This window comes from Fusarium solani (assembly GCF_023522795.1).
Source record: "Fusarium solani strain SB1 chromosome Unknown bctg00000010, whole genome shotgun sequence".
Taxonomy (NCBI): domain Eukaryota; kingdom Fungi; phylum Ascomycota; class Sordariomycetes; order Hypocreales; family Nectriaceae; genus Fusarium; species Fusarium solani.
Window position 1 is genome coordinate 1312344 of NW_027072147.1, and position 27964 is coordinate 1340307.

General features: G+C 53.6%; 10 protein-coding genes across 10 annotated transcripts; 6 read left to right on the forward strand and 4 right to left on the reverse strand.

The window, feature by feature from the left end:
• Positions 1-908: 908 nt before the first annotated feature.
• MRS44_014497 (uncharacterized protein) lies at positions 909-2527 on the forward strand (the record flags this gene model as incomplete). Its single annotated transcript, XM_046284748.2, has 3 exons — positions 909-1635; positions 1682-2383; positions 2439-2527. 3 exons carry the CDS (start codon positions 909-911, stop codon positions 2525-2527), a joined length of 1518 nt encoding a protein of 505 aa, XP_046127371.2.
• A 928-nt stretch (positions 2528-3455) lies between these two features.
• On the forward strand, positions 3456-5384 carry MRS44_014498 (uncharacterized protein; the record flags this gene model as incomplete). Its single annotated transcript, XM_065618433.1, has 4 exons — positions 3456-3582; positions 3632-3693; positions 3746-4705; positions 4758-5384. 4 exons carry the CDS (start codon positions 3456-3458, stop codon positions 5382-5384), a joined length of 1776 nt encoding a protein of 591 aa, XP_065474505.1.
• A 271-nt stretch (positions 5385-5655) lies between these two features.
• MRS44_014499 (uncharacterized protein) lies at positions 5656-6687 on the reverse strand (the record flags this gene model as incomplete). The annotated part of the gene is made up of 1 exon (XM_046271460.2): positions 5656-6687. One exon carries the CDS (start codon positions 6685-6687, stop codon positions 5656-5658), a length of 1032 nt encoding a protein of 343 aa, XP_046127369.2.
• Positions 6688-7800: 1113 nt separating this feature from the next.
• On the forward strand, positions 7801-8565 carry MRS44_014500 (uncharacterized protein; the record flags this gene model as incomplete). The annotated part of the gene is made up of 1 exon (XM_046277303.2): positions 7801-8565. The coding sequence occupies one exon, from the start codon at positions 7801-7803 to the stop codon at positions 8563-8565; it is 765 nt and encodes a 254-aa protein (XP_046127368.1).
• Positions 8566-8896: 331 nt separating this feature from the next.
• MRS44_014501 (uncharacterized protein) lies at positions 8897-9549 on the reverse strand (the record flags this gene model as incomplete). The annotated part of the gene is made up of 2 exons (XM_046277302.2): positions 8897-9475; positions 9523-9549. The coding sequence occupies 2 exons, from the start codon at positions 9547-9549 to the stop codon at positions 8897-8899; spliced, it is 606 nt and encodes a 201-aa protein (XP_046127367.1).
• A 491-nt stretch (positions 9550-10040) lies between these two features.
• MRS44_014502 (uncharacterized protein) lies at positions 10041-10663 on the forward strand (the record flags this gene model as incomplete). The annotated part of the gene is made up of 4 exons (XM_046284747.2): positions 10041-10059; positions 10114-10132; positions 10187-10280; positions 10334-10663. The coding sequence occupies 4 exons, from the start codon at positions 10041-10043 to the stop codon at positions 10661-10663; spliced, it is 462 nt and encodes a 153-aa protein (XP_046127366.1).
• Positions 10664-11880: 1217 nt separating this feature from the next.
• Positions 11881-13798, reverse strand: MRS44_014503 (uncharacterized protein; the record flags this gene model as incomplete). Its single annotated transcript, XM_065618434.1, has 5 exons — positions 11881-12516; positions 12565-13031; positions 13079-13222; positions 13271-13324; positions 13402-13798. The coding sequence occupies 5 exons, from the start codon at positions 13796-13798 to the stop codon at positions 11881-11883; spliced, it is 1698 nt and encodes a 565-aa protein (XP_065474506.1).
• A 6402-nt stretch (positions 13799-20200) lies between these two features.
• On the reverse strand, positions 20201-21558 carry MRS44_014504 (uncharacterized protein; the record flags this gene model as incomplete). Its single annotated transcript, XM_046277301.2, has 3 exons — positions 20201-20655; positions 20703-21279; positions 21331-21558. The coding sequence occupies 3 exons, from the start codon at positions 21556-21558 to the stop codon at positions 20201-20203; spliced, it is 1260 nt and encodes a 419-aa protein (XP_046127364.1).
• Positions 21559-22042: 484 nt separating this feature from the next.
• Positions 22043-24069, forward strand: MRS44_014505 (uncharacterized protein; the record flags this gene model as incomplete). The annotated part of the gene is made up of 3 exons (XM_046277300.2): positions 22043-22108; positions 22158-22766; positions 22813-24069. The coding sequence occupies 3 exons, from the start codon at positions 22043-22045 to the stop codon at positions 24067-24069; spliced, it is 1932 nt and encodes a 643-aa protein (XP_046127363.1).
• Positions 24070-24383: 314 nt separating this feature from the next.
• Positions 24384-27937, forward strand: MRS44_014506 (uncharacterized protein; the record flags this gene model as incomplete). Its single annotated transcript, XM_046277299.2, has 3 exons — positions 24384-25272; positions 25324-26312; positions 26363-27937. 3 exons carry the CDS (start codon positions 24384-24386, stop codon positions 27935-27937), a joined length of 3453 nt encoding a protein of 1150 aa, XP_046127362.2.
• Between the last annotated feature and the right edge of the window lie 27 nt (positions 27938-27964).

The window sequence follows — 27964 nt, forward strand, 5'->3', positions numbered from 1 at the left end:
CCAGATCTCGGCCCCAGTTTCGTCAGATCCAGCTCCAGCTCCAGCTCCAACCTGGCCCGCTCCAATTGTCGCGCATCAATCCCCTCGCCGTCGCATCCTTCGCTTCGCTCAAAAAGGTGCTCGCTCACTGGTCAGCGTCTTGGTGAGCTGAACTGCGCAATCGATGGATTTGTCTCAGCGGGCGCATCCGCATCACGCGCATCATCAACCCCAGCTCTCTAACCCATCACCATCTCATCGCCCGGCGCATCACTCTACCTACAGTCCTGGTCCTCCATCTGCTCTGCCGACTCTTCCTCTCCCGGGCACTCATCCGCCCTCGGCCCTGACGCCTGGCTCAGCATCCACGTCACCGGCCTCCGTCTCACATCGGCTGCCTTCAGCTTCTGCATCAACCACGTCGAGGCATCCTACTGGCGACTACCTTCCAGATGCCGACGACCAGGACGCGTCGACCCCCGTCAACGGCGATGAACCCCCAAAGAAGAAACAGAAGCGCAACAAGCCCACTCTGTCGTGTCATGAGTGCGTCGAACGCAAGACAAAGGTGGGACTTTCATGTGATGTGCAGCCTCATCCATCTTGTTTTCATCTCACATTTACCCACTCACTCCATTTTGCATGATATGAGCCCACTTTACCCCAGGCTTGTTAGATCTGAATCTGGACTACATGAGTCTCAATGTTATTACCTTTATTGTCATGCATGCGACTCTATGTTTATGAATGCTGACCCTTTATAGTGTGATAGGGGTCGGCCGCATTGCCTTGCTTGTGAGTTCTCACCCTGCCAACTCGTTCCATCACTAACTTGGCCAGGTATAAAACGACAGACTGAATGCAGATATGCACATGTCGCAAATCTCCTCGAGTATGGGTCTTTCCGCCCTCTGTTGTTCTGACCTAACATGAGCAGGGAGACAACGCGGTCCGCAGCCAATGGCCGCCGAATGACGAAGCCTCCAAAGAAGAAGCCTGGTTCCAGTGGAAAGTCCCCGATTCCAAATATTGCTGATCGAGGCATGTCCAACGACCCAGCTGCGTCTTCTCGAGGTGCCATTGCTCTCTCAATTGGCCTCTTGTCCAATGTACCATATTCGCTGCCCACCGCGAGCAATGTCTTTGGTATTGGATCCGAACATCCATTCGCAAACTACTGGACCTGCGAGGGAGGGTTGCCAGAAGTGATCTCGGTGCTGCCTGAAAAGATCCAGGCCGATATTCTGCTCAACCGTTACTTCGAATGTGTCGACCCCGTATATCCCATGATACATCGACAGACATTTTATGCCGACTATGAGCACTTTTGGCAACTGAATCAGCAAGAAAAGAACGATACGGATCCTTCTTTTATTGCATTGATATTCGTCATGCTGGGTTTGGGCACCCAATTCGTGACATCGACAACATCTTCTCGGGAACGAAAGCAAACGGCCGAATTTTATGCATCAGCAAGCAATCAGGCGTTACGGATCGCTTCATATCTCAGCACCGCCTCGCTGCGCTCGATACAGGCCATGGTCTTGTTGACCTATTTCCTCATCAACGACAATCATGCTTCGGATGGGTGGGCGTTTGCGGGTATCCTCATTCGGCAGGCCTATGCCATGGGACTACATCGTGATCCAAATATTGGTTGGTAAAGTGCTACTTGCTGTAAGCCATGACTGACATGGAATAGTGACCCCAAATGCCACGTTGTTTGAAAAACAGCAACGGAGAAAGGTGTGGCAAGCAGTTCTTCTCCAGGACACGTTCCTAACGGTTCTGCTTTCACTGCCCCCTTCGGCGACACATACGGATGTCTCAGTTGAAGACTTGCTTGATGATGGCTCCTCCATCGCCAACAGCGACCCTACGGATACAGCATATATCCGAGGATCTTGGACTCTGGCCAACTTGGTTCAGGAGACTATCTGCTCACCCCGATCACTGGACCTACCTATCTGCACGACGGCAAGACATAAGTCGAAGCTGATTGCCGACTTCCGCGCCGTATATCGATCATTCCCCGATGTGTTCCGTTCGTGGGATCCCGACAGCATCACGGCATTGGCCAAGACAAATAAGAGAGTGGTTCGGCAGACTCTGTTCTTGACGAGCAATTACTTTCATAACCTGATGCTGGTTCACGCCTCGGAAAGTCCCGATGTTCCGGTGAATGTCCGTGGAACCCTGGAAGCGGCGCACGACGCGATCACAGCGTTCTTCCTCCTATTCACACTGCTCGAGACGGAAGCACGTGTGTGGTGGGTGTTTAATCATCGGGCGTTCCTGGAGGCGTTATGCATCGGCAACGTGCTGAAAGAAGCGGGTCGGGAGCCTGGAAGTGCAGATATGCTGGCGAGGGATCCGTTGCTTGTGAGGGCCAAGGCGGATATTAGTAAGCGGACATGAAGATGGTTTTCGTCTTGGCGCAGTGGCTAACGAGTTGACAGCACGGATGATTCAAATTATGCAACTGATGGGCGAGGACTCGGAAGTTGCACGGACCCGAGTGCAGGTGTTGAGCGAGTTTCTGACATGAGCTCAGAAAGAGGTGGTTTTGGGCGAGATATGCGAGCAGCAATCGATGGAAGGAATGGGTGTGTAGATTGACGGATTGTAATGGCTCACAAGACATGGGCCTGGTATGATATGGATGCATACCTGTTGTATATGTATAAGATCCATGCAATGGTTGGAGCAGAGCGAGTCATCTTGGGCTCTTGCTGGACATAAGCACGCACATGACTATCTAGAGGAGGGGCACACGACATGAATACATTATTGCCTGGAAGAGCAAGGGAGAGAAAGATGATGAAAAACAGAGGCGACGCGCAATGTATTAAGATGGGCGCCAAGAAGGATGGAAGAGGAATTGCCGAAGAGACCCGGCGCCACCGACGATGTGACCAGGGGGTGAGGGAGGACTCGTCAGCTCGGGGGCCATGATTGGTTGATGGACGAGACTACGACTCTTGGTGGGTTGATGATTGCGCAGCCCGACCCTTTGGAGGATAATGTCCCTCAGCCCAGCTGGGCTCCGAGGCAGGGCATAGCAGGGCTACCACTGTCTACAGCAGGGCCACAGCAGGGCCACAGCAGGCTCAGGCGGTTTCGCAGAGAGTGAGAAGACGACGCTTTCATTTGGTGCCTTTCCGAATCTGTCTTGGTCAGCCCCTCGGCCTCGTGGCCTCTGAAGATAGCGTCTGAGAGCCCCGGGATAAACTCCCACATCCCGGCGGCCATTTGAATCGTCAGGCAGCCCAATTTCTTCACTCACTCTTCTTTCCATTAATCTCTGGACACGAGTCTTGAGCCTGTGCCTGTGGGCTATTCTATACGATTCACCCAATCCCTTCTTTTCTTTTTCCTTCTGCCTGCCATCGTGTGTCCTTCAGTTGTTGAATTCGTCACTGCCTATTAACCTCACCTACCCGCTCTATCACGTGTAAGAGATCTCGAGCTTCATGATGCGCGGCCTCTCCAAGGCTGCCGCCGTCTTGTTGGCGCCAGCGCTGGCGCTGGCTCATGGCCCTCATCCTCCTCCTCCCCCGCCTCCTCCCCCTCCCATGGGATTTCTTCCTGACGCGCTCGATGGTATGTGGATCGAGTCTTGACCTTGAAGAGTGAAGCTAACATGTGCTAGTAACTCCCTCGGCGTTTGTCACTCTCAAGGTCCCGTGGGGAGAGAGCGAGACATACCCTCTGGTACGACAATTCATCTCGACTCAATAATTCATCCACTAATCAACCATTACAGACTCTCAGACTCGACGTGGAGGAGTCGGAAGATGTCTGCGGACCCGCCAACGTCCGCCTCAACGGCGAGAAGCTGACCCAGGACGCGACCGGACACGGCGTGGGATCCTTCTACCTCAACAACGACACCATCATCTCGGCCGAATGGGACTTTGAGTGCATCGGACCCCGCGAGATGCCCTTTGCCCAGTCCCTGCGCTTCAACGTCCGCGCCCTCGACGACATGGCCCTCTCGACCGACGCCTCCTTCTGGATGACCTTCAAGCAGACGGCCCCCATCCGCATCTCGGACGTCGGCAACGCGGCCTACGTCTGGAGTCTGTCTATGCCCTTCGCCTCCAAGGACGACGCTCAGGTCCCGGTCGAGAACGATGACGACACCAACGCGCCTCCCATCTGGGAGCACCCACACTACGAGTTTCAGGACCCCGAGGAGGAGCTCCAGGTCGAGCTGATGGAGCTCAACGCCCTGCACAAGCAGATCCTCGAGCTTGAGAGCCTCGTCAAGGAGCGGGAGGCCTCCGTGTCCAAGAAGCTGGGCAAGAAGTACCCTCCCCCGCCGCCCTCGACCATGAAGATTATCAAGCAGTGCGACGGAGTCAAGTGTGTCGTGCACACCCTTACCGACAAGGTGAAGCACACGGCTCATAGACTGTACGGAAGCATCTTTGGTCACCACGGTCCTCACCACCCCCACGGGCCTCACCACCATGGCAACGGAACGCATCACGGCCCGCCTCATCATCCTCCTCCTTTCCCTGGAGGTCACCCGCCGCCTCCTCCCATGTGCATGCCCTGCGAGTGTGCGCCTCACCATGGACCCCCTGCGCCACCTCCCCCTCCCCCGCGAAAGCCCGAGCACCCCCCTGAGCACCGACCTCATGAGGGTGGAAAGGAGCACTCAATGGCTTCGGAGCATGGACACCACGAGCACGGTCCTAACCACCACCACGATGGACCTGTATGTCTACCCATGGAATGCATCACTTCTGATTCATGCTGACATTTGATAGCCCCCTCATAACCCTATTGTCATGATCTTTGGTGTGGGAGCCATCGCACTGGCCATCTTCTGCGGAATCTGCATCGCCTGGATCCACCGCCGAGTCAACCGTCTCTCTCCCGAGTCCCGCCGGGCCATCCGCCGAGCCCTCCGAAAGGACCGCCGCGCTCGCCGAGCTTCGCGACCCACTTCGGCCTTCAAGGCCGCCATCCGTGCATTCTTCACACACAACGATGAGGACGAGGAGAAGGAGGCCATGCTCCGTGAAGGTCGACGACGGAGGACTTCCTCAGCCGGCAGCGTGACTATGGAGCAGGAGATTGCCCAGTTCCGCGAGGCCGCTTACATGGTCGAGGGACTTGTCACCGCCGAGGAGGGCCGCACTCACTATCACCCTCAACCTCACTCCTACGCCCCCGCCGTCCCTCCCCGTCCTCCCATGCCTCCTCACCACACTGCCGCCACAGCCTACCCCGGCTTCGTCGTCACCGACGAGAACCTCCCCTCATACGACGACCCTCAACACGACGCCTCGGTGGTGACTGACGGCTGCCGATACACACCCGGCAGCTCCGACTATACGCCATCCAACACGGCTTCCAACGCCGATAATGTGCTGGGCGATTCCAAACACTAAACTTGAGCAAAGATTAAAATGATTTTCTTTTTCCTTGGGGCGCTTTTACTTGCATTATACCGATTTTCTTGGGTCTTTGATTTTCAACAAATAACAAACAACGTGGGTGGCCTAGTAATGGTTTGTTTTTAGACGTAGCGATGTATACCTCTATATGTCAAGGACAAAGCAGTCCTGAGATGCTCTCGCTTCTCCCTCAACAGCGAGATAGCAATCCGAAAATACAATATTTTTAAGTCTAGTCTATCTTGCTCTTGGTGATGTATGTTGCTCACCCATGGATAAAGGCTTCATAGTTCTTTGCTATCCTTCTCACTCCCTCCTCGAGCTCCCAGCCCTTGACCTCACATACATGCCGATACATTTCCTCAAGTGCTGCGTCCATGTCCTCGCCTGCAATGTGCAAGTCACTCTCGATGAGCACGCTCTCATCAGGAAGGGCGCGCAACACCTCGTCAGTGCGTGCGCTCGTAGCTTCGGTGCTGAGATTCACAGCTGACGACAATGAAACAAATATGCGCGCGGGTATGGCCGGGTGGAGGTACTGCTTAAGAACCTCTACACTACCGCTGAATGAGTGCAGACATATCCGCGGGGGGTAAGGCTTATCCTCATCTTCATCCTCATCTGAGGAGAAATCTTCTGCTCCTTGAGCAACAAGTCGACGTTTTCGGCGTGTGATGACCTCTCGCTCATGTCCTTTCCACGTCGCGGCGAAAGTTTCGTGCAGTACACCATGAGCCTGGACGCCGTGCACGCTGACGGCTCTGCGGGTCTCCGCTGCGAGATGGAGCTGGGCAGCGAGGATGGCACGCTGATGTTCCATTCTCACGCGGTGAGGGCTAAGAAGCCGGCCTTCACGACCTCCGGGGGTGAGAGATTCGTCACGGCTGGCTTGGTTGGAGGGGTTCCATGGCTGTGGTAGACGGAAGGCCTTGTCGAGACCGATTTCACCAACGAGGGCTTTTGGGTGGGAGTCCAAGAGGGTGCGGGTAGATTTGATAAAGGAAGACACGGGAGTCGGATCCGGGAGGGAAGCGATAAAGGCGGCATCGGGCTCGGGCTGTAAAACGGCGGCGTAGTGGACCTCCTTATCGGGGCTGGAACCGGGAGTGGAGTTACTGGTGTCGTCGTAGAGGAGGTGGGAGAACCAGGGGTGCCACCCAAAGGCGGGAACAACAGCCTTTCCGGGAGTGGTGCTGCCGGCAGCGGCATCTGCGACGAGCTGTTGGTCCTGAGCACGGGTGGCCATGATGGTGAGAGACGAGGCCCGCATGGCGGGGATATCAGAGAGGGATGACATGGTGTCTGTTGGATGGCAGTGGGCGTCGCATATTGGGAGATGCCAAGGGAAGGGATCTTGAGCGGACATGATTGCGTTATCTTCGATGGCGCGATTAGGTTTGTGAAGATCGAGTGCGAATGAGGCAGTATGAGTGTGTGATGCAGAGGGTTGATGTTGGTGTTGCGTGAGGCTCTCGTGGTGATGCACAGCAAGGTATCCGTAGTGGGGTGTGGAGTGTGTGGATCATGGTTTCAAGTGGGGGAAGGAGAGACATGCATTCCAACTGCCTGCAGCTGCAATAGCAGGAGAAAGTAATTAGTTCCTTCCTAATGCTGCCATCTACATATTGATAAATGCCGTGATACCGTAGCCTCCATTTCTCCTGCCGTGATACTGTACAGTACTGTACTCGCAGAACCTCGGCTTCCTCCTCATGTGACGTGCGTGGCTGTGCCAATTACCACATCACGCCTAAGCTCCAACCTTCTGACCGAACTCTAGATATCTATCCAGGATCTTTTTTTCATCTGCCGTTTATTGTATATCCTGGAGATATATGTATTCATATCTTACGACCCATACCCTCGTCATGATGGCGCAACCATGCTTGCCAGATAAACACCTCATACCATACGATATCCCTCTCTTAATCAATTCTTCTCCGTCTTGGTATCAGACTGCATTGACCTTCCCCGCACGGTTGTGGCGATATGCGCGCCCCAGGCCAAGAAGCGCGGCGCTTGTGCAAGTCCGCGCCATTCACATGTGATCGTCCCTCTTGATACCCTCGAGTTATTATCCTCTTCTAGACTCTGGTGCTACCGCACAGATGTTTTCCCCCGCTTCAAGCTAACGCGCCTCATCGAGACCGGAAACGACCACCAGCCTCCGCGGCGCCTGTCTTTCTCTCGGCAGTCCTATCACGTCCCTGCGGCTTACATCCCTCTAGAAACGGGCATGTAGTTCTCTGGGTGTCTCTCCCTCGGTCCTCCTCATATCCATCCATCCATCTTTCTTCTTCCCATCTTCAAGTTCTGTTTGTTCTTTGTCTCGCAAATAAACTCGTCTGTAACCAATAACTCGCCCCAATCCTCTTATCTTTTGCTCGTGGCCATGTCCTGCTAGCCTCCCATGGCGCTCCTCAACCCCGTCTACGCCTTTGTCGTGCCATTTCTCTTCGTTGTTACTGTTCCTTTGGCTCTGTTTGCCGGCGTCACCACCACAATCGCCTTTTCCGTCCTCATCCTCCGTGTCCTCGCTGTCTACATCGACGTCGCTCTGTCCTTCGTTCCTCATTACTTGGGCGGCCGCAAGACTCGTCCCTATCATCCTCACAACTACCGTCCTCATCACCAATTCCTCGACGCTCCTGCTCCAGGCTCGCTCTTTAATAATACGTCTCCCTCATCGTCTGGATCGACAGCTCTCGAGTCCTGTCTTCGGCGTCGTCGACACCGTCGGAGTTCCAGCGCCCTGTCCACTGCCGGCACAGTCACGCCTGTCAGTGAAAAGGCATTCGGCCTGGTTCCAAGCATTGGCCCGGACAGAGATTTCGAAGGTGTTGGAGGATGGCGTCTTGGGGGTGATGACGAGACATGGACAACCATCAACTCACGGCTTGAGCTGCCAGACAAGCAACACCACGGCCGGAATCACCATCGCTCGCCCTCTGGTCCTACAACTCCAGGCGAAGGCGGGTACCTCATGATGAAGGGCCGCGCACCAAGTCCAACAAAACGCACTTCGGCTTCTCCAAACAGTTCCCGCACGAGGACGCCATCAGGCCCTCGCATCGGCTTTGGGAACAAGTCATTTGTCGACAGCTACTTTCCCACCCTCAAGACCTCGCCCAAGAGTATCAAGAGACTTCCAGCGCAGGGTCTTGTCGACGCCTAATCTCTCGAGACTGAGTTCTCGTGTGTATTTTTAACGATTTGATGAGGATAGGTGGACGGACAGGCAGGGTATTAAAAGTGTCGCGATACCAGCGAGGCTATCTATCTTTTAATGGCGTTTGAGCGATATGATGCTCTCTTGGATGGGTTCTTTGGAAATGTCACATATACTACAATGTAGTTAGCAGCGGGATACAAGACTGTAGAAGCAACCATGACGTTTCTCATGGGTTGAATGAATACATTGTACGACTCGTCGTTATCCTGGTATATCTAACGCCCTTAACGCCAGTCCTTCCCTCATGAAACATTACACATCCGTGACACGCCCCTTACAGAGTCTGCCAGAAGTAGTTTGCGTAAAAGAAGCGCGAAAACTTCTTGTCCATGTTGACCACGTGGACGTCCCCCTTGCGGTCGTTCCGTATCACCGCCTTGGACCACTCCCCGTCCCTTTCGTCCCTCTCGAGGTCGATGCCCAGGCTACGGTACACCTTGAGCCTCAGAAGCACCTCGTCATCAACGGGATCCCTTCGTCTGGCCGCGGCAGCCGCATCACCCTCAACGCCCTGTAGTTCGAGCTCGTGCAGTCGTGCCTTGAGGTCCGCCGCGGCGAGAGCGAGCCGCTCAGCTTCCGTCTCAGCATCCGCAGCAGCCTTTGCAGTTCTAAACTTGAGCGTGTCGAGGCGCGCAATGTTTGACGCGTGGTCCGCCGATGAGTGCGAAGCTACGAGGTCATCGTGGCGGGACGTATGGGTCGCGAGCTGACGGCTGAGCTTCTTGAGTGCCGTCTCGGCCTCGCGGGCGCGGAGGTCGCGGGCTTGCTGGAGGGTTGAGAGGGACTCTGTGATGCGCGAGACGGCGAGCTTGTCTGGGTTGATGTTGAAGTTGTTAATTGTGTGGTGGATGAGCTGGAGGGTGTTAGTGGGCGAAAGGGGAAAGAGTGTCAGGGACTTACGGTTGCTGGTTCTTCCGAGAGCAACATGATGACGGTGTTGATGTGGTCTTTTGTCCGTGTGTATTTTGCGTGTATTCTTGTTCAAGTCAAGACTTATTCAAATGCCAGATCGAAGAATGTGTTAATTGAAGTCGGAGTAAAAGCGAGTCTGCGTAATCGGCGATATATCCCTGGTGTTTTGCGCAGCCCTATCGGGACGTGCCTCGGTCGCCACGACGACAATCAGCTTATCAGCGCACGTGCCCCCACCCGTCCCCATAACCGGTCTTTTGCCGACGCCGCACATCGTCATTGTCCCGCCACAAGTTCAACCCACCCCCCCAGGCCCAAGAAGAAAAGCATCGGATGCCCGAAAAGAGCTTACGGGTCCCCCCATTCATTGCCTTTTTGCTTCCATAGCATAGCACGTGCTCGTACTCTTTGACTGTTGCCTCCTGGGAGCTTCGTTGCAACGTCTTCGTTCTGGGACAATTGATCTTCTTCCATCGCATCTCTTTCTCTTCCCCTCCACAGTCAAAATGGTTACCGAATTACCATGTGAGTCTGCGCTTCTCTACACCCGAGATCATGAACCTCGCTAACACCTTGTAGATGCCCTCGACGCCGAGACGTTAGTCCTCCTCCCCGACCATGCATAACGATATCCTGACTTTCCCTACCACAGGCCGTTGAACCCCTCGGAACTCGGCGTCCTACGAGCCCAATATGAACGAGAAGGAGAAATGGTTGGCATTCAAACCAAGTTCAACTACGCCTGGGTACTACCCCTCCTCCCCTCCCTCGCTTGCCTACAACTGACATTCCCCTCCAGGGCCTCGTCAAGTCCAACGTCCGCACCGACCAGCAACTCGGCGTCCGCCTCCTCTCGGACATCTTCCGCATCTCCCCCGAGCGCCGCCGCGAGTGCCTCTACTACCTCGCCCTCGGCAACTACAAGCTCGGCAACTACGGCGAGGCACGCCGCTACAACGACCTCCTCCTCGACAAGGAGCCCGCCAACCTCCAGGCCACCAACCTGCGCCAGCTCATCGACGACAAGGTTGCCCGCGAAGGCCTCATGGGCGTCGCCATCCTCAGTGGTGTTGGAGTCGCCGCCGGTGTCGTGGGGGCATTCCTGCTGAGGAATGCCCGAAAGAGGTAGAGTTCCGTCAAAGGTAGAGTTTGACGAAACATGACGAAGAAGAAGGAATGGAGTCATAATGCGCGTGGGCTTGCCAGGACTACACTACACTATACTACTCACTCTTGACGATTTTTAACCATGGGGAGCGCGGCATGACGAGGAACGGGCGGAGTCTTGACCTTGCGGGTTAATGTACTACTACTATATGAAACAAGCGTCTCTTAACATCCATCACATACTCTATGCCTCGTCTACCAAGTCATGACCGCCAGTGAGTCGATACAAGTCTACAGTTGTTATCCTAGATACAATGAAGGATGCAGTGGAAGTACAAACACAAATCACAATTATCTAGCTCAGACTCTTGCAAGTAGTACATCTCAACACACAATCACAGCAAACACACTCAAACCCTAAACAAACGGAAACACTGTTAAAGAAATCAAAGATCAAGCCAGCTAAGAAACAAGAAAGAGACGACGCATGACCATCTGAGGCGTGTCGCCTGCTGAGACATAATAAAAAAGCACCCAGTCTCAACAAACACACGGCTAAAATACAACAAGTTGCTGCTCAACCTTCCCCCGTGCTAACCATCCGTCTGCTCCTGTCTAGTTCAATCCATGGCCGATGCTCCATCTGGCCGCAACGGGGAAAGAGGGGTATCCGAAGGCATAGCAGGTGAAAAGGTAAAAGGGCAAAGCCGTCTTGGGCAGCATCTCCTCCATAGATAGGTATTAACCATCCCACATCTGACCGACACGTATGGACGCTCAACGTCTCTCCCAGCGAGCAGCGCTCCTGACACGAACACCTTTCGCCATAATCTGCTACCTTTTCTCCAAGTATTCTTGCAGCAGATCCGAGAGCTAGAACAGCATGTTCCCATGCGTGCCGTAGGGCATGGTCCGAAGAAGAATGCTCGCCAAGACAACCTGCCACGCCGAGACACCTGCTAGGCCGTATAGTCTGCACATCCCGCCTTGCATGACTATTCTTCATAAAAGACTTTTTGTTGTTCCGTCTCCGTACGACAATCATTTCGTTTGGCGTATGCGATTAGGGGACGTGGTTTTGTTGTTGATTAAAAAGGGTGAGAGAAAGAGGCGACAAAGAAACGAGAATCGAATGCAACGAGGGGCGTCGAGCTGGTATTGTATGGGCATCATGGGTACTCAGACATGGATAACGAAGAAGGGAGAAAACAGTCCGCAGGTCGTTAGAGCGCAGGCAACTTAGCGCAGGGAGAAGCCCTTTCGCTTGCCCTCCTTCTCCAGTGGCCGTCCGCTCTCGATGCGCTGCTTCTTGTCTTCGAGCTCCATTCGTTGGCGGTCGAGTTGCTCCTTCATCTCCTTGTGTCGGGCATACAACTCTTCCTCTGACTGCTTGAGCTTGCTCTCCTTTTCGGCAACCTTTTGCTGGAACACCATCTTCATCTCCGCCTCCATCTTGGCGAGCTTCTGCTCGTGCAGGGCGCGCTCCTCCTCCTGCTTGACGGCGGGGTTGACCTCCTTGAACACGCTGGGGTCCTGCGACACGCCCATGGCGAGCAGCTTGTCGGTACGGTAGTTCTCGTACAGCTGGTTGTTGGTGTGCTCCTTGAGCTCCTCCATGTGGGTTCGGATGAGCATCTGTCGGAGCTTGACAAAGTCACAGTGCTCCTCGTTATCCACCTCGATGATACCCCAGGGGTAAGCACGGCCACGGATCTTGCGACCATCGGCGCTGGTGATCTCGTTGTTGGCACCAACAACGGCAAAGGGAACCTTGGACATGATCTCGTTGTTCTCCGCGATCGTCTCCTCGTCATCGAGCTCGTATCGGGGGCCCTCGAAGATCTGGATGCCGTGGTACTTGATGTCGGCCAAGATCTATGCGTGGTTAGCATTTGATGTCTAGAATAATAGCAGACAACTTACTCTGGCCTTGAAGTTGGCAATCTCCTCGTCGGTGAGGGTATCGGCCTTGGCAATGACGGGGATCAGGTTGACCTTGGTGTGGAGGCGTCGCATCACCTCAATGTCAAGAGGCTTGAGGGAGTGGCCAGTGGGCTGGATGAAGAAAACACAGGCGTGAATTCGGTTGTCGACAATGTTCATACGGTTGACCTTGTTCTCGGCATCGAGGTACGAGTCGAATCGCTGCTCAATGTTGTCGACAATGGGGCGCCACGACTCATCGTTGTTCACAAAGTCACCGAATCCAGGGGTGTCGACAACGGTGAGGCGAAGACGGACACCAGCCTCCTCAATGTCGGCGCTGATGGACTGAATGGTGACGGTCTTGGGAATGATGTCGAGGCTAGGGCCCTTGCGCTCCTTGGGAGGGTAGAGCGAGGTGTTGAAGAGGGTATTAACCAGAGTAGACTTGCCCAGGCCAGACTCGCCTAGTACCGTTAGCAGACCTCTGTAAAATGGCTGTCGTTTAACTTACCAACAACCATCACGTTAAAGTTGAAGCCCTTTCGGACACTCTTGCGGTGCCACTGGTTGGGCAGGTTGGCGAAACCAACATATCCAGTGAGCTTTCTTCGGACAATGTTCCGGTTGTCAGCGGCGGGAGGCGGCTGGGAGGGAACTGTGCATGGTTAGTGGAAAGCTAGATAGAAGTTGGGATGTAACTTACCATTAGGGGGCGAGGCTGAAGGGGCCAGAGCCGGGGATTCGCTGCCGGGAGAAGCTATTAATAGAGTTAGCAAATGACAGGGAGAATTGATGTATAAATATTCTGGCAGATGTAGAGGCAAGAGTCCTGACTCGATGAATCTGCTGCACTTGGTTGGCCACCTCCGAGGGTTAATCTGGCGATTTTCTTGGTGCCGATTCTCGAAGGTCTGGGCTGATTCCAATCGGGCGACTGAGTAGGGTCCACGTATAGCTCGTCGAAGCTCATGGGATTCATCGGGCTCAATGTAGGAGGTTCCTCTGCTTCGACCTCAAGCATGCTGCGATACTGTTGGACGGTTGCACGGCTGGGATCAGGAGATAGGGTTTGGTTCTCCTGTCCTACCGGGAGGCTGCTCGCTCGCTTGGAATCATTGGATGTTTTCGCACTCGACTCAACAGGAGATGCAGAAGTCAAAGAAAAGGTTCCCTTGTCGAAATGCACACTCCGAGTGCGAGCCTTGACGTGTTGGATCAGGTCGAAGGTCATGGCTGATCCAGGGGTTGCAGTGAAGAGCTGATTCTCAACGAGGAATGCTTCGAGACCAAAAAGGGGCTAAGAACAGGACCCAAGAAAGCGCAGATGGCGGAAGAACGAATGTCGTCGCGTTATCGAGAGGCGATGTTGATGATGGGAGAAGGCGGTCCAGCTCCAGAGCAAGTTGTCCTCGTGGCCAGGAGGGGGCAGCTCCTTCCTCCCCTCCTCTGCCTCTGCCGGCTGCCATGTGGCGTGGTCTGCGCACGCGAAAAAGAAAGAGGCATCTTACCCATAGTGATGTATCAAGAACGATCGATGAAGAGGGACTCGTGGGAAAGTACGGGTTCTAGAGGTTGTTAGCTACGTCAGGGGAAAGGCCAGCTATACGAGCTCGGTCGGTTCGTAGGGAGGCGACGAGAGAAAGGGCCGCGGTCGACACAGAAGCCACCTAGGCTACAGGCGCATCCGGTGAGGAGTTGTCGAGGCGAGTCTGAGTCGATCGAGGGCGCGCTTTCTCGAGTCGTGGAAGATTCGGGGTGGGCAGGGAGAGTCGAGAGGTGGAACGAGGACAGCAACTCACCCGGAATTAATTACCAGGAGACGCGTGTCAATGGGCGTCGCAACGAGGCAAGACGAAGATTAGAAGGAAGGCCTCAAAGTGTCGACACGGAACCTGCTCTCACGCGCGATGGGAGGCGATCGAGAGAAAGAACTTAGCAATGATGAGGAACGGAACGGGGGTAAAAGAGAGTCGAAGGAGAAGAAGGGAAATTTTGGGTGCGAGTGACAGGCGGAACAAGGAGACGAAATTCTGATGCGCTGTTCTCCCCCAGCAGAAGCGTCCTTGGGCAGAGGTGCTGGCCTGGTCCTGCAACAAAAGGGGTTTGTGACGCTATGCCTCAAATGAACTAGCGTCTCAGGGGGCGGGCTCCCAAATCCCAAGGCCCAGGGGCAAGCTCTGGAGAATTAGCGGGCAGGGCTGCTGAAAGGTCGCTGCACGCCCACTGAGAGTCCACGCTCCTGATTGGTTGCTGGGGGTACGGGTCCAATTAACGGCCTTGACAGGGGTTAAATGGCATTGTGCTGGAGCTCTCCCTCCCCCAATCTCCCAGCCTCAAGCGTGAAGCAAATTACCCGTACTTGGTGAGACGTAGTAATAAGGCTCTGGGCTGCAGTCACTGAGTCTTGCGTCGTTTGGCTGTTGATCTTGTTTCCTGTTCGTGGAGTCCCTTGATGGAGCTCACAGCCCACCGTCACTAGGAGCTTCCCTAGGCTCCGAGCTTAAGCTTGGTTCCAAAAGGGGAACGGCAGTCCAGGTCGCGTCGCATGGGACGACGCGCCAAGGGATTCGGCATCTCGAGACGACCATCTTTAAGGAGGTTGCAGTTCTCCTATCTCTGCGCAGGATAATGCATACTCTTAATCTGATGCGGTGGCACGAACAATCTCAGCCATCATGGTCTTAACTACCGCCATTCCTTACGCAACACGGCACAGCAAGGCAAGACATCAAGGAGCTCAGCCAAGCGCCTGTGAACGAGTGGTCTGAAGCATAGCGAGACATGCCCGCTGCTTGAAATTTGCCCACCAGAAGAGAGTCGGTCTGCGTTGGGGTATGCAACTCCTTTCTCAGCTCAGAGTTGTGAGGCAGTTGGCTTCAGAAGCTCCAGCTCCCAGCTCCAGAGTTCTATCGATACTGAGTCAGTATCGACAATGACATGCTCGTCTTCAAATGTGCCAAACTCTCTTGTCTTCTCTGGCCGTCACATCGCCCAAACGCTGTCAAGTGGCGCGCCTCGGCCGCTCCCACGTCTGTGCTAGAGCCCGTCCATCCCTCGTTTATTCCCCGTCAAACATCAAACACAGCCAACTTCCCGTCCGTCAAGTTGTTTCCCTTCCCATGGTGGGTCTTGGACCCCGGCCCAGCCCGGCTCCGCCAAGGTGCCACTCGACCGCCTCTCGATAGCATCCATCCACGTCACTCGACATGAGCCAACCCCGTCTCACTTACAGTAGGTAATACGTGGTCGACGCATGTATCGCTGTGGCTGTTCATCCGCCTCGATTTAAATACTTTGCAAACCATCGACCAAAGACCCAGCAAAAACTGCCAATTCTGAGGGTCTATCCGGAGCGCGTCCTCGGAAACACGTTTCTCCAACCGAGACAGACGCCAGAAAGATGAACCTCTCCTAGGAGTGATCCTAAAGGTTTAGTGAAGTTTACAAAATAATAAGTAAGAGATTCTTATGATATCTCGCCTATTTTATGATAATGTTCAATTGTCTTTATGTTGATTTTCTACCATGTACGCCAGAATGCCAAACCAGTTTCCTAGTGCTCTCATTGTCAGTGCTAGCTATAGGGTAACTGAATGATCATCCCGCCACGGTTCGGTCCATGAGATTGAGCTGTTGGTTTTGAAGAGGAAAGAAAGGCAGCAAGGTCTAAAGAAACAAGAGGAGAGAATGAGATGTTATTTTATATTTAAAAAAAGATCGTAGAAAAGAATACGGAAAGAAAAACCACGGCCGTCAAAGATATCAGCATACACAGTAAAGCAGCAGGTTGGCGACAATAGCCAGAATGGGAACGTATTTCGAAGTCTACCTGACTAATCTCGGGTAGCTGTTAAGTACAGGAAAGAGTAGAGCAGGGCGCTTCAAAGGGACAATGAAACAAGACGACGACAAGGCAGACAGGAGAAAAACTCCCCAAGAACCAGGGACCTCTGGCGTGGAGGAAGCCATGCATCACACTGATTCCTCAATCTGGCTTACTTTCAGATTCGCCTCCATGCCTATCTGGATGAAAACAATCATCTCAACTCATTGAAGTCCCAGGTAATGGTTTCATGGTCGGCCTGTCTCCCGAAGGGCCGTGAGAGTACCTGAGCGCCCAAAAAGACCCAATGACGGACGGGCCGAGTGCCTGTGAGCCACTGACATCGAGAGAGGCAGTGAGATCAACTGAAGCTGACGGCTCAAGTCGTCGACGACAGGTCCTGTTGTAGAGGGCCAGAGGCCCTTGATACCGGGTGAGCGTGGGACGGTGGGCTGCTCTCCCGATTCTGGTCACTTGCTTTCCGCCTTCTTGAAGGATAATCCGAAGGATGCCCTCAACCGAGGTTGGTAAGGAAGGGAAAGCTAGGTATCTAAATAGATGGCAGGATAAAAAAGAAAAAAAAAAAAAAGCACCGGCGGAATGTGAGGGCGAAAAGGAGTAATGTGATTGAGTGACCAGACAAACCTGGGAGGGTTGAATCGTCAAGTGTTGAGGACTCATTGTTAGTCGCACAACCAGGCTACGCGGAGGAGGATAAGAGAGTTGCATTGAAGGAATACATTGTGCAACCAGGGAAAGCCGACCTCCAGTATTAATATACTGGTAGCTTTCCAATATCCTCATTGACTGAAAGCTTGACAGAGGGAGGAAACCTCTGTGTGATTTTCAAGTTATCTGATCTTGATCAATCTCATTCAAGTGATGGCGGGCAAAAGATACGTACTGGATCTAAGAAAAGGATAAAAAAGTGGAGCGACATGTGTGGTGGCGCGCGGGCTGCCGTTGAGCCCGCAACGCTAGTCCAGAATTGGACAAGACTCCATATCAAGCAAATCTGAAATCTCGAAACCCATCCCAACTTCAAGACAAGATGTCCGAGTGGTTAAGGAGATAGACTTGAAACGATCTTGATATCTATTGGCTTCGGCCGCGTAGGTTCGAACCCTGCTCTTGTCGTTTTGAACGGACTTCTGGGGAATTTTCCAGAATTTTTCTTTTTGGAACACGTTTTTGCTCGCCACACCGTGAATTAAGGCTTCCATTGCGAAACCTTGACTGTGACCTGCTTCAATTCAACCGCAGGAACAAGTTTCGCCAAGTGATGGAAGCGTTGTTGGTGCTCCCCGGCCTGCAGGTAGCGAAATGTGCTCCCAGGGTGCTGCTTCGACGTGAGCGAAAATGATGGGTAAATCCTTATACTAGAGCTCCGTCCTGGTAAGTGCAGAGAGTTCAGTGACTACCTGATGCAACTCGAAGATGTCGGAGGATTATCTTGGTCGACGCATGGTCAATGGTGGTCAACGCTACCGGCACGGCGCCGACCAATTTTAGTCGGTGGCTGGTAATATTAGGCGACTCATGCTGATTTTTTTATTACGCAGAAATCCCGTTTGAATGAGAATTACCCATAATTGTAACTTGTTCATGCTCACAAGTGTTCGCATGCCTGCCAGCAGTGTCACTTGGTCCAGGGAGCGGCTTGACGGCACACCGCCACCAAAGGAGATCATACTGCCAGCATAGATCAAAAACATTGGATAGCCATGGCGTAGTAATGCATCTCGTAGGTAAATGCTCCATTGTCGAACAAAAACATAAGCCTCAATGGGCATGGCCTGTTGAGCCGGTGCTTTCACTGTTCTTTCGTCGCAGCAACACAGGGCTACTTGCCACAGCGGCGACAGTACGTCGAGCCCTTCTGCATGTAGGCAATGGGGATGCGGTAGGCAATTGCTATGAACGTATAATAGTAGGCCTTACTGATGCTCGATTCTTTGGGCTGTAAAAAAGGAGGGTGTTGCTTGAAGAGCAGAGCCCCTCGCGATCTTTGAGCTTTGGCCGATTTGGCAGCCAGGTTTGTATCACTCCCCCTTCTTTTTCCCCCTTGTTTCGTCGTGTAATAGCCCCCTGCCCTGGGCACATGGTGGTGGATATCGAGGTCGTCCATCACCAAATTCGGAATAGACAACGTGGCCGAGTGGTTAAGGCGATGCCCTGCTATCCTGCATATCTAGGCATTGTGTTCGCACGCGTAGGTTCGAATCCTGCCGTTGTCGATGTTCTTTTTGCTCTTTTCTATCATTTCTTTGCTGGTGAACTCGCTCTCCTGACTGCGTGGTGTTTGTGGCTCATCTGGACATCACTTGCCGTTTTGCCGCCGCTCCGGGCGAAATCTTGGTTTTTGGAGCTTTACGACATCAGCACACTCCCAAGCAGCATCATATTCATCCCACTTTTTCATTCTTTTGCCTTTCTTGCTCATGTTGTTCCCTGTGCCGGCGTGGGTGACAATTTTTTGTTCCCGTTTTGTGCTGAGGAAGTAAGGACCGGGCCGTGTGGGGCCGTGTGGGGCCGCAACGTTGATGCTGAACATCCCCGACACAACAAGGAGAAAAGATGATCATCTTCTGGTCTAAGGATAGTCATAAAGGTATAATATATAAGGCACTTCTAGACAAGGTAAAATCTTGACCGAAATGAGGCATATGCGGCAAGTATGGCCATATGGCCGAGGCGTGCTGGCATCTCGGTGGCGGGCAGCTGAGGGATCGCAGCCCCCCAGTACCATCTTGGATGTCGGGATTGTGGGTTCAAGGCATTAATAGGCAGTCTATATGTGTTGCAAGGCCAATAAACCAGTCGTATTGTCAAAAATACCAAGAAGAAGCAGAAGAAGAAGAAGCCCATGGACGCGCACACAGTGAGGCAGTCGCCGCGGGCTCCGCCTCTCGACCGATGCCTGTTGGCACCACAGTGGCTGGCCTGATTTATACTTGCAGACACAGCAAGGAGAAAAAAGCATATGCTTCTCTAAATATGTCTTTTCCCCCTTACGCAACTCGTCTGATCCGTGTTGTGGCTGATGGGCCTCAGATGCTGCCCCCCAGCACCTGGAGGAATCATCTAGTGGCGGGGTAAAGAAGAAGAAGAAGAGGAAGGAGAGGGAGAGGCCCACGAACTCGCAATGAGGCGTTACCGCAAGCTAAGACACTCTGCCGATGCCTGTTGACATCGCGGTCTTTGTTGCCCCGTCACCGTCTTGGATGTCGGGATGATCGGATCAGGCCCGGTGTCCAGAGCCAAGTATAAATAGCTAGAATAGATGTGTTGTAATTAGAACAAACCAGTGCTGGGGTCAAGAAGAAGGAAGCCACAGAGGCGGCCGTGCAAGCGGCCGTCCGGGCCGCCGTCGCGGGGTATGACCTTCAACTGGCAGACGCCCGTACCTATGGATACCTATGTTCTGGAGTCCTGTGAGTTGGACCTTTAATGCGCCTTACCTAAAAGACCTCACATTCGTCTAAAAAAAGGCCTAAAGTTGTATGAGACTCATGATAGGGTATCATAAAGTATGTATAGAGAATACCTAACATACCTACTCAAAAGGAAACATAAAATGATCATAAGACGATCACAAGTTTACCTAGTCTCAGACCGAGCCAGGGAATGAAGCGAAGAGTTGCCGTACGGCGTATCTATATGGAGTAGATCCCACCACTCTTGACCCTTAAACCACCAGACCTGCCCTGAAAGACTACACTTTTGATTACACATAAGCGCTCGCGCTCCCGAGCTATAATACAGTGTCATGCCGAACCACTCATAAACATTACTTGTACACATCGACCCCTAAACCAGACCAGCCTGCTGGCTCGCAAAGAATCGCTTCGACTCGGCACACCTCTCGCTCTTGCAGCCAGGGCATCGGAGGCCCATCTGAGCCGAGCAAGCCTGGTTCTCGGCGAGATGTGCCTTAGCAATGTCGGCCAGAGCCTGGATGAACACGGGGCTACCGTTCAGAGACTCTACTCGCTTGACGGTATCGCGATGACCACTCTCGCCAATCACTTCCTCGTCCAGCTCGTAAAGAGTCTCAATGTGATCCGATGTGAAGGCGATGGGGATGAGAACAAGGTCTGTCTGGCCCTTGGCGATGTACTCCTCCACACTATCTGAGGTCTGAGGTCCCAACCAGGCGGATGGGCCGACCTGAGACTGCCAGCATAGTCGGTATGGGTTCGAGAATTTCAGGCGCTGCATGACAGCATACACAGTGGCCGCGACCTCACCGGGGTAAGGATCACCTGATGACATGTTAGGTCCGTTCATATTTACGGGGTAGAGCACAAACCTCTGTTAACAACAGACATGGGCAGACTGTGCGCAGAGAAGAGCAGGACAACATCCTTGCGGCGTTCCTCGGGATACTCTGCCAGCTTCGCCTCAATGTTCTGCGCAAACGCCTCGACCAGACCACTGTGAACTGGCCAGCGGTCGATGACACTCCATGTGATGCTGCCGTCTCCAGACTCCTTGTTGGTCTTACCCTCGAGCCTGTGCCTCCATTTCCAGAGCTCGTTCAAGCTGCTGCCCGTTGTCGAGCAAGAGTACTGGGGATATTGGGTGAATGCGACGGCCCTGCCGCCACGGCCATTACCAAATCCGTCCTTCAGCAGCTGAGTGTACATCTCCTCGGTCAGAGGATCCGCATATCGGAAAGCGACATAGGGCTTATGGGGGGCGGTCTCGGGGGAGATCTTGTCCAAGATCTTGCACATCTCAGAGCTCTGGTACTCGGACCACTTTCGAATGGGGGATCCTCCACCAATGGCATCGTATTGCTTCTGGATCTTGGGGGTTCGTCGCTTGGAGATGAGAGGACCCAGGTAGTTTTGTAATCGACCGAGGGGGATCAGGTCACCGTCAGCCTGTGGCAAGTTAGCATCTCCGAGGGGTTCCGGGACGTCGGCGATACTTACAAAGAGGCGGCTGAGAAAGTCACCAACTTCATCGAGAGTAGAAGGACCTCCCATGTTGAGAAAGACCATGGCGGTCGGGCCCTTGGAGCCTGTTGCATCTTGTGTGACGGGAGGGACTGGGGTGGCCAGGTATCGCTTCTGGCTGGCGATCTGAGGGAGCGCAAGACGATGGGAGCTGGCCTGGGAGATGCCCTTGTAGAGCTGGCCCCCGGAGCGTCGCAGAGCCATTGTTGGTGAATAGACTGAAAGGTGAAGCACAAAAGGAGAGAAGAAAACGGCCGGACGTTAATTGGCAGTGGTGTGAGGGTTGGTAATGAGAAACAGCTGAGGGGCGCAAGAATTATTATGTATGGCAGCTAGGGCGGCGATGATGCACGCATTTCCACGGGCTCCGGGATCGCCAGCAGCGCATCTTATCGGAATTTTCACCGACGGGAGATATTGGGAGCTAGCAGGAACCTCGGCCACTGCGGAATGTCTGCAGTAGCACATGTACCTCTCAACAAGACATTCCCCGCCAATCATGAAGTTGGTAATCACTCCCCAGACTCACTCACGTGACCTCGCGACAGGCAGCATCGCGCCCCCCTGTTACAGAGGTCGCGTTTGCCTAGAGCTATGGCCCGCAGGATGAGATCACTCAGCTCTTAAGTTCCAGCTGACGCGCAATGAGAACCATCATTTTGCCATAACACACACATACACATCAACAATGGCAGATAAACAAGATTGGCGCCGAGAAGATGAAGATGAGGGGGAGCAGGAGATTGATGAGAACGTGAGTATCAAAGCTCTTACTCTCATACACCATGTTGATCCACTTTTAGAGTTACAAGGCGCAAAAGGATGCCATCTTGCTCGCGATAGATGTGAGCAAGTCAATGCTGGAGCCACCGCCGCACTCGGACTCCAAAAAGGCAGACCGGGACAGTCCCGTACAGGCAGCGTTGAAATGCGCCTACCATCTGATGGAGCAGCGCATCATCTCCAACCCCAAGGACATGATGGGCATTCTCCTGTTCGGCACTGAAAAGTCCAAGTTCCAGGACTCGGGCGACGGTCGCAGTGGACTCGGCTATCCTCATTGTTATCTATTCACTGATCTGGACGTCCCTGCGGCAGAGGACGTCAAGGCCCTGAAGGCTCTAGTTGAAGAGGGGGAAGACGAGGATGAAGTGTTGACGCCCTCAGAGGAGCCTGCCAGCATGGCCAACGTGCTCTTCTGCGCCAACCAGATTTTCACAACAAAAGCCGCAAACTTTGGTAGTCGTCGCTTGTTCATAGTGACCGACAACGACGATCCTCATGCGTCTGACAAGCAGGCAAGGTCAGCCGCGGCTGTCCGCGCAAAGGATTTGTATGATCTTGGCATCATAATCGATCTCTTCCCCATCACTCGAGGGGATGAGACCTTTGACCTGAACAAGTTTTATGATGTAAGACTCACACTCAAGGCATGGCCAAATCGGCTAACAATAGAAGGATATCATCTACCGTGACCCAGTTGGTGAAGCCAACATGTCTGAGATTCGCACCTCCAAGTCTGGAGACGGACTTACTCTGCTCAACTCGCTCATCTCGAATGTGAATTCGAAACAAACGGCGAAACGAGCACTCTTCTCAAACCTGCCCTTTGAGATTGCCCCCGGACTGCGAATCTCGGTCAAGGGATACAATATTGTCCATCGCCAAACGCCCGCCCGCACCTGTTACATCTGGCTCGATGGCGAGAAACCCCAGATTGCCGCAGGCGAAACTACCAGAATCGCTGAGGATAGTGCCCGGACGGTCGAGAAGGGAGAGACGAAAAAGGCGTACAAGTTTGGCGGCGAATATGTCTACTTTACCCCTGATGAGCAAAAGTCTCTGAAGGATTTTGGATCACCAATCATTCGCATCATTGGTTTCAAGTCGCGGAGCCAGCTTCCCATCTGGGCGAGCGTCAAGAAGTCTACCTTTATCTTCCCCAGCGAAGAGGACTTTGTCGGGTCGACTCGAGTCTTTACTGCATTGTGGCAGAAGCTACTTAAGGACGACAAGATTGGTCTTGCATGGTGCATCACCCGAGCCAACGCGCAGCCGATACTCGCGGCCATCATTCCATCTAGGGAACGGTCTGATGATGAGTCGGGAACACCATACCTGCCCGCAGGTCTTTGGATCTATCCCCTGCCCTTCTTGGACGATCTGCGAAGCATCAACGCCCCAAGCGAAGTGATGCGAAGTTCTGATGAGCTCACGACACAAATGCGGACCATTGTGCAGCAGCTTCAACTCCCCAAGGCCATGTATAATCCGACCAAGTACCCGAATCCTGCCCTTCAGTGGCACTACAAGATTCTCCAGGCTCTTGCACTGGAAGAGGAGGTGCCTGAAAAGGCTGAAGATACGACTGAGCCCAAGTTCAAGGCCATTAGCAAGAGAGCTGGTGGTTACCTTGAAGACTGGTCGGAGACACTGGAAGGTGAAGCCGGTCGGGTGTCCAGCGCCAAGTCCACCAAGCGCGAAGTGGACGATGACGATGTGAAGCCAACCAAGAGGAGCAGAGGCTCATCAGAGAAGCCCTCTGGGTCTTCACTCTCGACCTCTCAGTTGAAGGCAGCGATTGAGAGCGGTGGCATCACTAAGATGACGGTGGTGCAACTCAGAGACTTGCTGGGGGCCAAAGGCTTGAGCACAGCTGGTCGAAAGATGGATCTGATTGAGAGAGTCGAGCAGTGGGTGGAAGAAAATTCCTAGATATGGCCTTGATGGCTGTGTGTGTACTTGTATATTGGCTTATAGTTGAGTTGGGGCGTTCTCTGGCCCGTGAGGCCATGCGGTAATCCGAGTGTATTTGTATTGTATAGACGAGTAAAGATGGAAGTGCTTGTTCTCAATTCAGCGCGAGCATGTGCGTGTTGTAGCGATTATCGGCTGCAATTCACAGGCGATGCGATTGATATCTTCAACAACCACCAGCCGCCGTCAGTTCTCAACCTCGTCAAACTGGAAATAGACGAATCAAAATCATCTTTAAAACATCTTTCAATTGAAGTTGATCTTCGTTGATGATGGTGATGGATGATATGCCCACGCCACCGTTGAGTGGCGGGCGCACACCCACCAAGCCTCACACTGAGGAGCCGCCGCCTGGTCACAGAACCCACACCCCTGTCGTCACCTCCCCCAACCCACCACGGCTCGCGAACGCGAAGCGTCCAGGCCCGCCAGCGCCATCGCCGACTCCTCACAGGCTTTCATCGTCAGCGCCCGCCAGCAGCAGTAGCTCGTCGCCTCAGCAGGAGCCTGGCTCGGCTCAGTATCTCGACAGGCTGCTCCGCCTGGTCCGATGCCGCCGCGCCCTACGCTCCAGCTCCAGCTCCGCCATGGCCGACTTTCTGGCGAGCTTCAATCTCGGCGCCCAGACGCCCGCCGCGTCCAGTAACCCGCAGTGCGACTCGGTCCAGGATTTGCAGCTTCACCTTCGCGGCGCTCTCGACGCCAAGGTCTCCCCGAACCGCGCCGAGCATCTGTCCATCACCCTCGAGCTGAGGGCCGTCGTCCGCTTCCAGCTTTCCGTCTCCGAGCCCGAGAATGGTGCACTCGATAATCTCAATAATATTGACCCGTTGATGGGAGGAATGCGCTCGGAGAGTGTTGCCGCTGATCAATCTGGGGGACAGCTCTCACGGGTTGTTTTTGCCAATGACACCCTGATGAACCAACCGCAAGATGACCCGGCTCTGCAACGATCTGTCGCAAAACATATTATCGGCCTTGTCAGCGCAACAGATGGTAGCACTTGGACTGTTCGAGAGGTATCGCGCGGGTCGCAAGGCTGGACTTTTACGTATCTGTGCAAGGACTCGTATCAACAATGGGATCGGCAGACTTCAAAGAACCCAACCAAGGCGATTGTGGGCGAGTTCAGTCAACGGGACCCGGACCCAGTTCTGCATGGTAAGTTCAGAATGTCCTACGAATGGCTCAATCGTTGATCCCTCAAATCAGCTCGACCTGCGTTTGACTGCCGTGGATGCGTCACTATTGCGTTCAATCGCAACAGCCGCGCAATCACTGTCAAGTACGATCACACACCCATGCACAAGACGGTTGCTCAGCTCGCCGATTACTTCAAGCCTCCTCCTCGTCAACTGGGTCCCGGCGCTCAGAAACTACAACAACAAAAGACCAAGGAAAAGACACCTAAGAAGGGAAAGGGCGAGAAGAGGGAACGAAAGAAGCGAGAAACCAAGGCACAAGATGAGAATGGAAACCCTCGGAAGCGGAAAAAGAAGAATAACGGCGCAGCTCAAGCTACTGCTCCTGCTGATGGACCCATGATACCCCCAGACTATCCTGGAGCGCCACCAATCGACGGACAAGGAGGACCTTCCTATGCCGCTGGGGAGCAGACAGATGGCACTGCGCAGAACCAGCAAGGATTCAGCGATTACCCCCAGGGTTTGATGGGAGACGCGCCGGCCGCGGCTAATGGCTCAACTACTCAGACTGGCAGCCAACCTCCTTCAGTCACCTACCCAGTTAATGTCTCGGCAGCTGAAGCAGCACGTCGACGAGAGGCAGCCCTGATGATGCTCAGCAATGCGGGTGTTGAGCCGTCCACTCTGTCAGCTGAGCAGTTCAACATCTTCTCCAACCAGGCACCAGAACTTCAGCGAGAGTCTCTGGGTATGCTTGTCAAGTATGGTGCAGAACGCCTGCGGATTGTTCATCCTGGTAACAGGGAAGGCTCTGCGCAGACAAACGCATCTGCTTCTACCCCGAGCAGTCAGACAACACCGTCTGGGCCCATGACGACCAAGGAACTCGTGCCCCAGTCCGGTGCTCAGAGCAACGTGGGAACAGACAATGAGGCTCCTACCAGCACTGAGGCAGAGGCTGTGGCAGAAGTACCGGAGACAACGAAACGAGGCAAGAGGAAGAAGATGGCCAAATCACGGACAGCTTGCTTCCCTTGCAAGGCTCGAAAGACCAAGGTAAGTATCCTGGTAATATTAATGGCGGTGTCAACTAACAAATGCCAAAGTGTCCAAAGGAGAGCCCTACTTGCACCGAGTGCGAAAGCCACGGCACTGCATGTGAATATGCGCCTCAAAAGCCAAGAAACAAAAAGAAGAAGCCTGAAAAGTCGGAGCCCATAGTTGTCGAAGACGATGAAGAGGAAGAAGACGAAGAAGAAGAGGAGCAACAACAGGAAGATGCCGAGGAAGACGCCCCTGAAGAAAAGGACAGTACCCAGCAAGACGCCTCACAAGACTACTCATACCCTCAGATGAACATTGAAAACATTGTCACAACCACAGATACAACATCTCAGGATCTCCAAACTTCCCAGAATGGCTACTATCAACCCCCCTCGGGTTTGTCATTGCCTCAGCCAGACCCCTATTCGAACACACAACAGCCCATGACTGCCGATCCAGGGCTCGTCATGCCACCTAGGCAAACTTATAACACCGGTATGCCTGAAGTAACACAGCCACCACCCCCAGCTCCGGCCCCTCCTGGCACAATTGCTCCCATCGAGTCACGACGATGGACAGCCATCGGACCTGGCAACAAGACGCGGCGAAGTCTTCCGTCTGAACCCGTTCACTCCAACGGGCAAAACGTGCCTGCTGCGAACCCTCAACCATCAGATTGGGCTCAAAGTTCCAACAACACTATGCCAGCAACAAATGTTTCATCTGTTTCACCACAGATGGCATATTCTCGGTCTGCCAACCAGAGATCGCGGCAGGTGAACCAGAACGTCTCAAGGGACCATTCACAAATGGCCGATGGAATGCAGCAAGCAACGGCCGTGTCTAATACGGTGATGCAACAAGCTCGTCAGTCACCTGTAGCTGCCGCCGCCATGATGGCTCAGGCACGAAAGTCTCCGTATCAACAGGTTGCTGTTCCTCGTGCCACCTCCCGACAGAGCCAGCGAAACCAGTCGCGGACTCCTGTTGCTGATCAGACTAGAGGTCATCAGCCCCCTGCTGATGTGGGCCATCAACACAACACCAGGTCATCTACCCGCCATGACACATCCCAGATCACGGATACTTCTGGCTATAGCGAGCATGGGCGGTATGGTAGCACCAACACCACAGCAAGCCACCAGTCGTCTCATCGGGGATATGATCAGACAAATTCGACGATGCAGCAGAACACTGACACGACCAGTCAGACTGCTGCCATGGCTATGTCGATGGCGTCAGGGACTCCCTCTACAATGAGCACCTCATACCCCACTACTACCTCATCCGCAAACCAGTGGTCTAGCTCGTCAGGAAGAAACGATCGTGCCTACGGCAGCAACTCTTCGTATCATAACCAATCCGCATATTCACAACCAGCATCCTCCAAGTCCGTCTCAGCGTCTAGACAGAACTTTAACATGCGTGGAAGCACACAACAAGACACTCGCACGAGCAGCAGCAACTCTTATGGCCAGCAGCAACAGCATAATTATCCATCTTACTCTGGGCCTACACAACAGAGTCAGACAGGTAACCAGCCATCAAGCTGGTACTTTCAAGGCTCGCACAACAGCTCTCTCAACCCAGGGAGCCAGTCGTCAGGCTACAGCTACGAGTCGTGGTCAGGCGTGTAATGTATTTTTGGAACTATAAGCATCGTT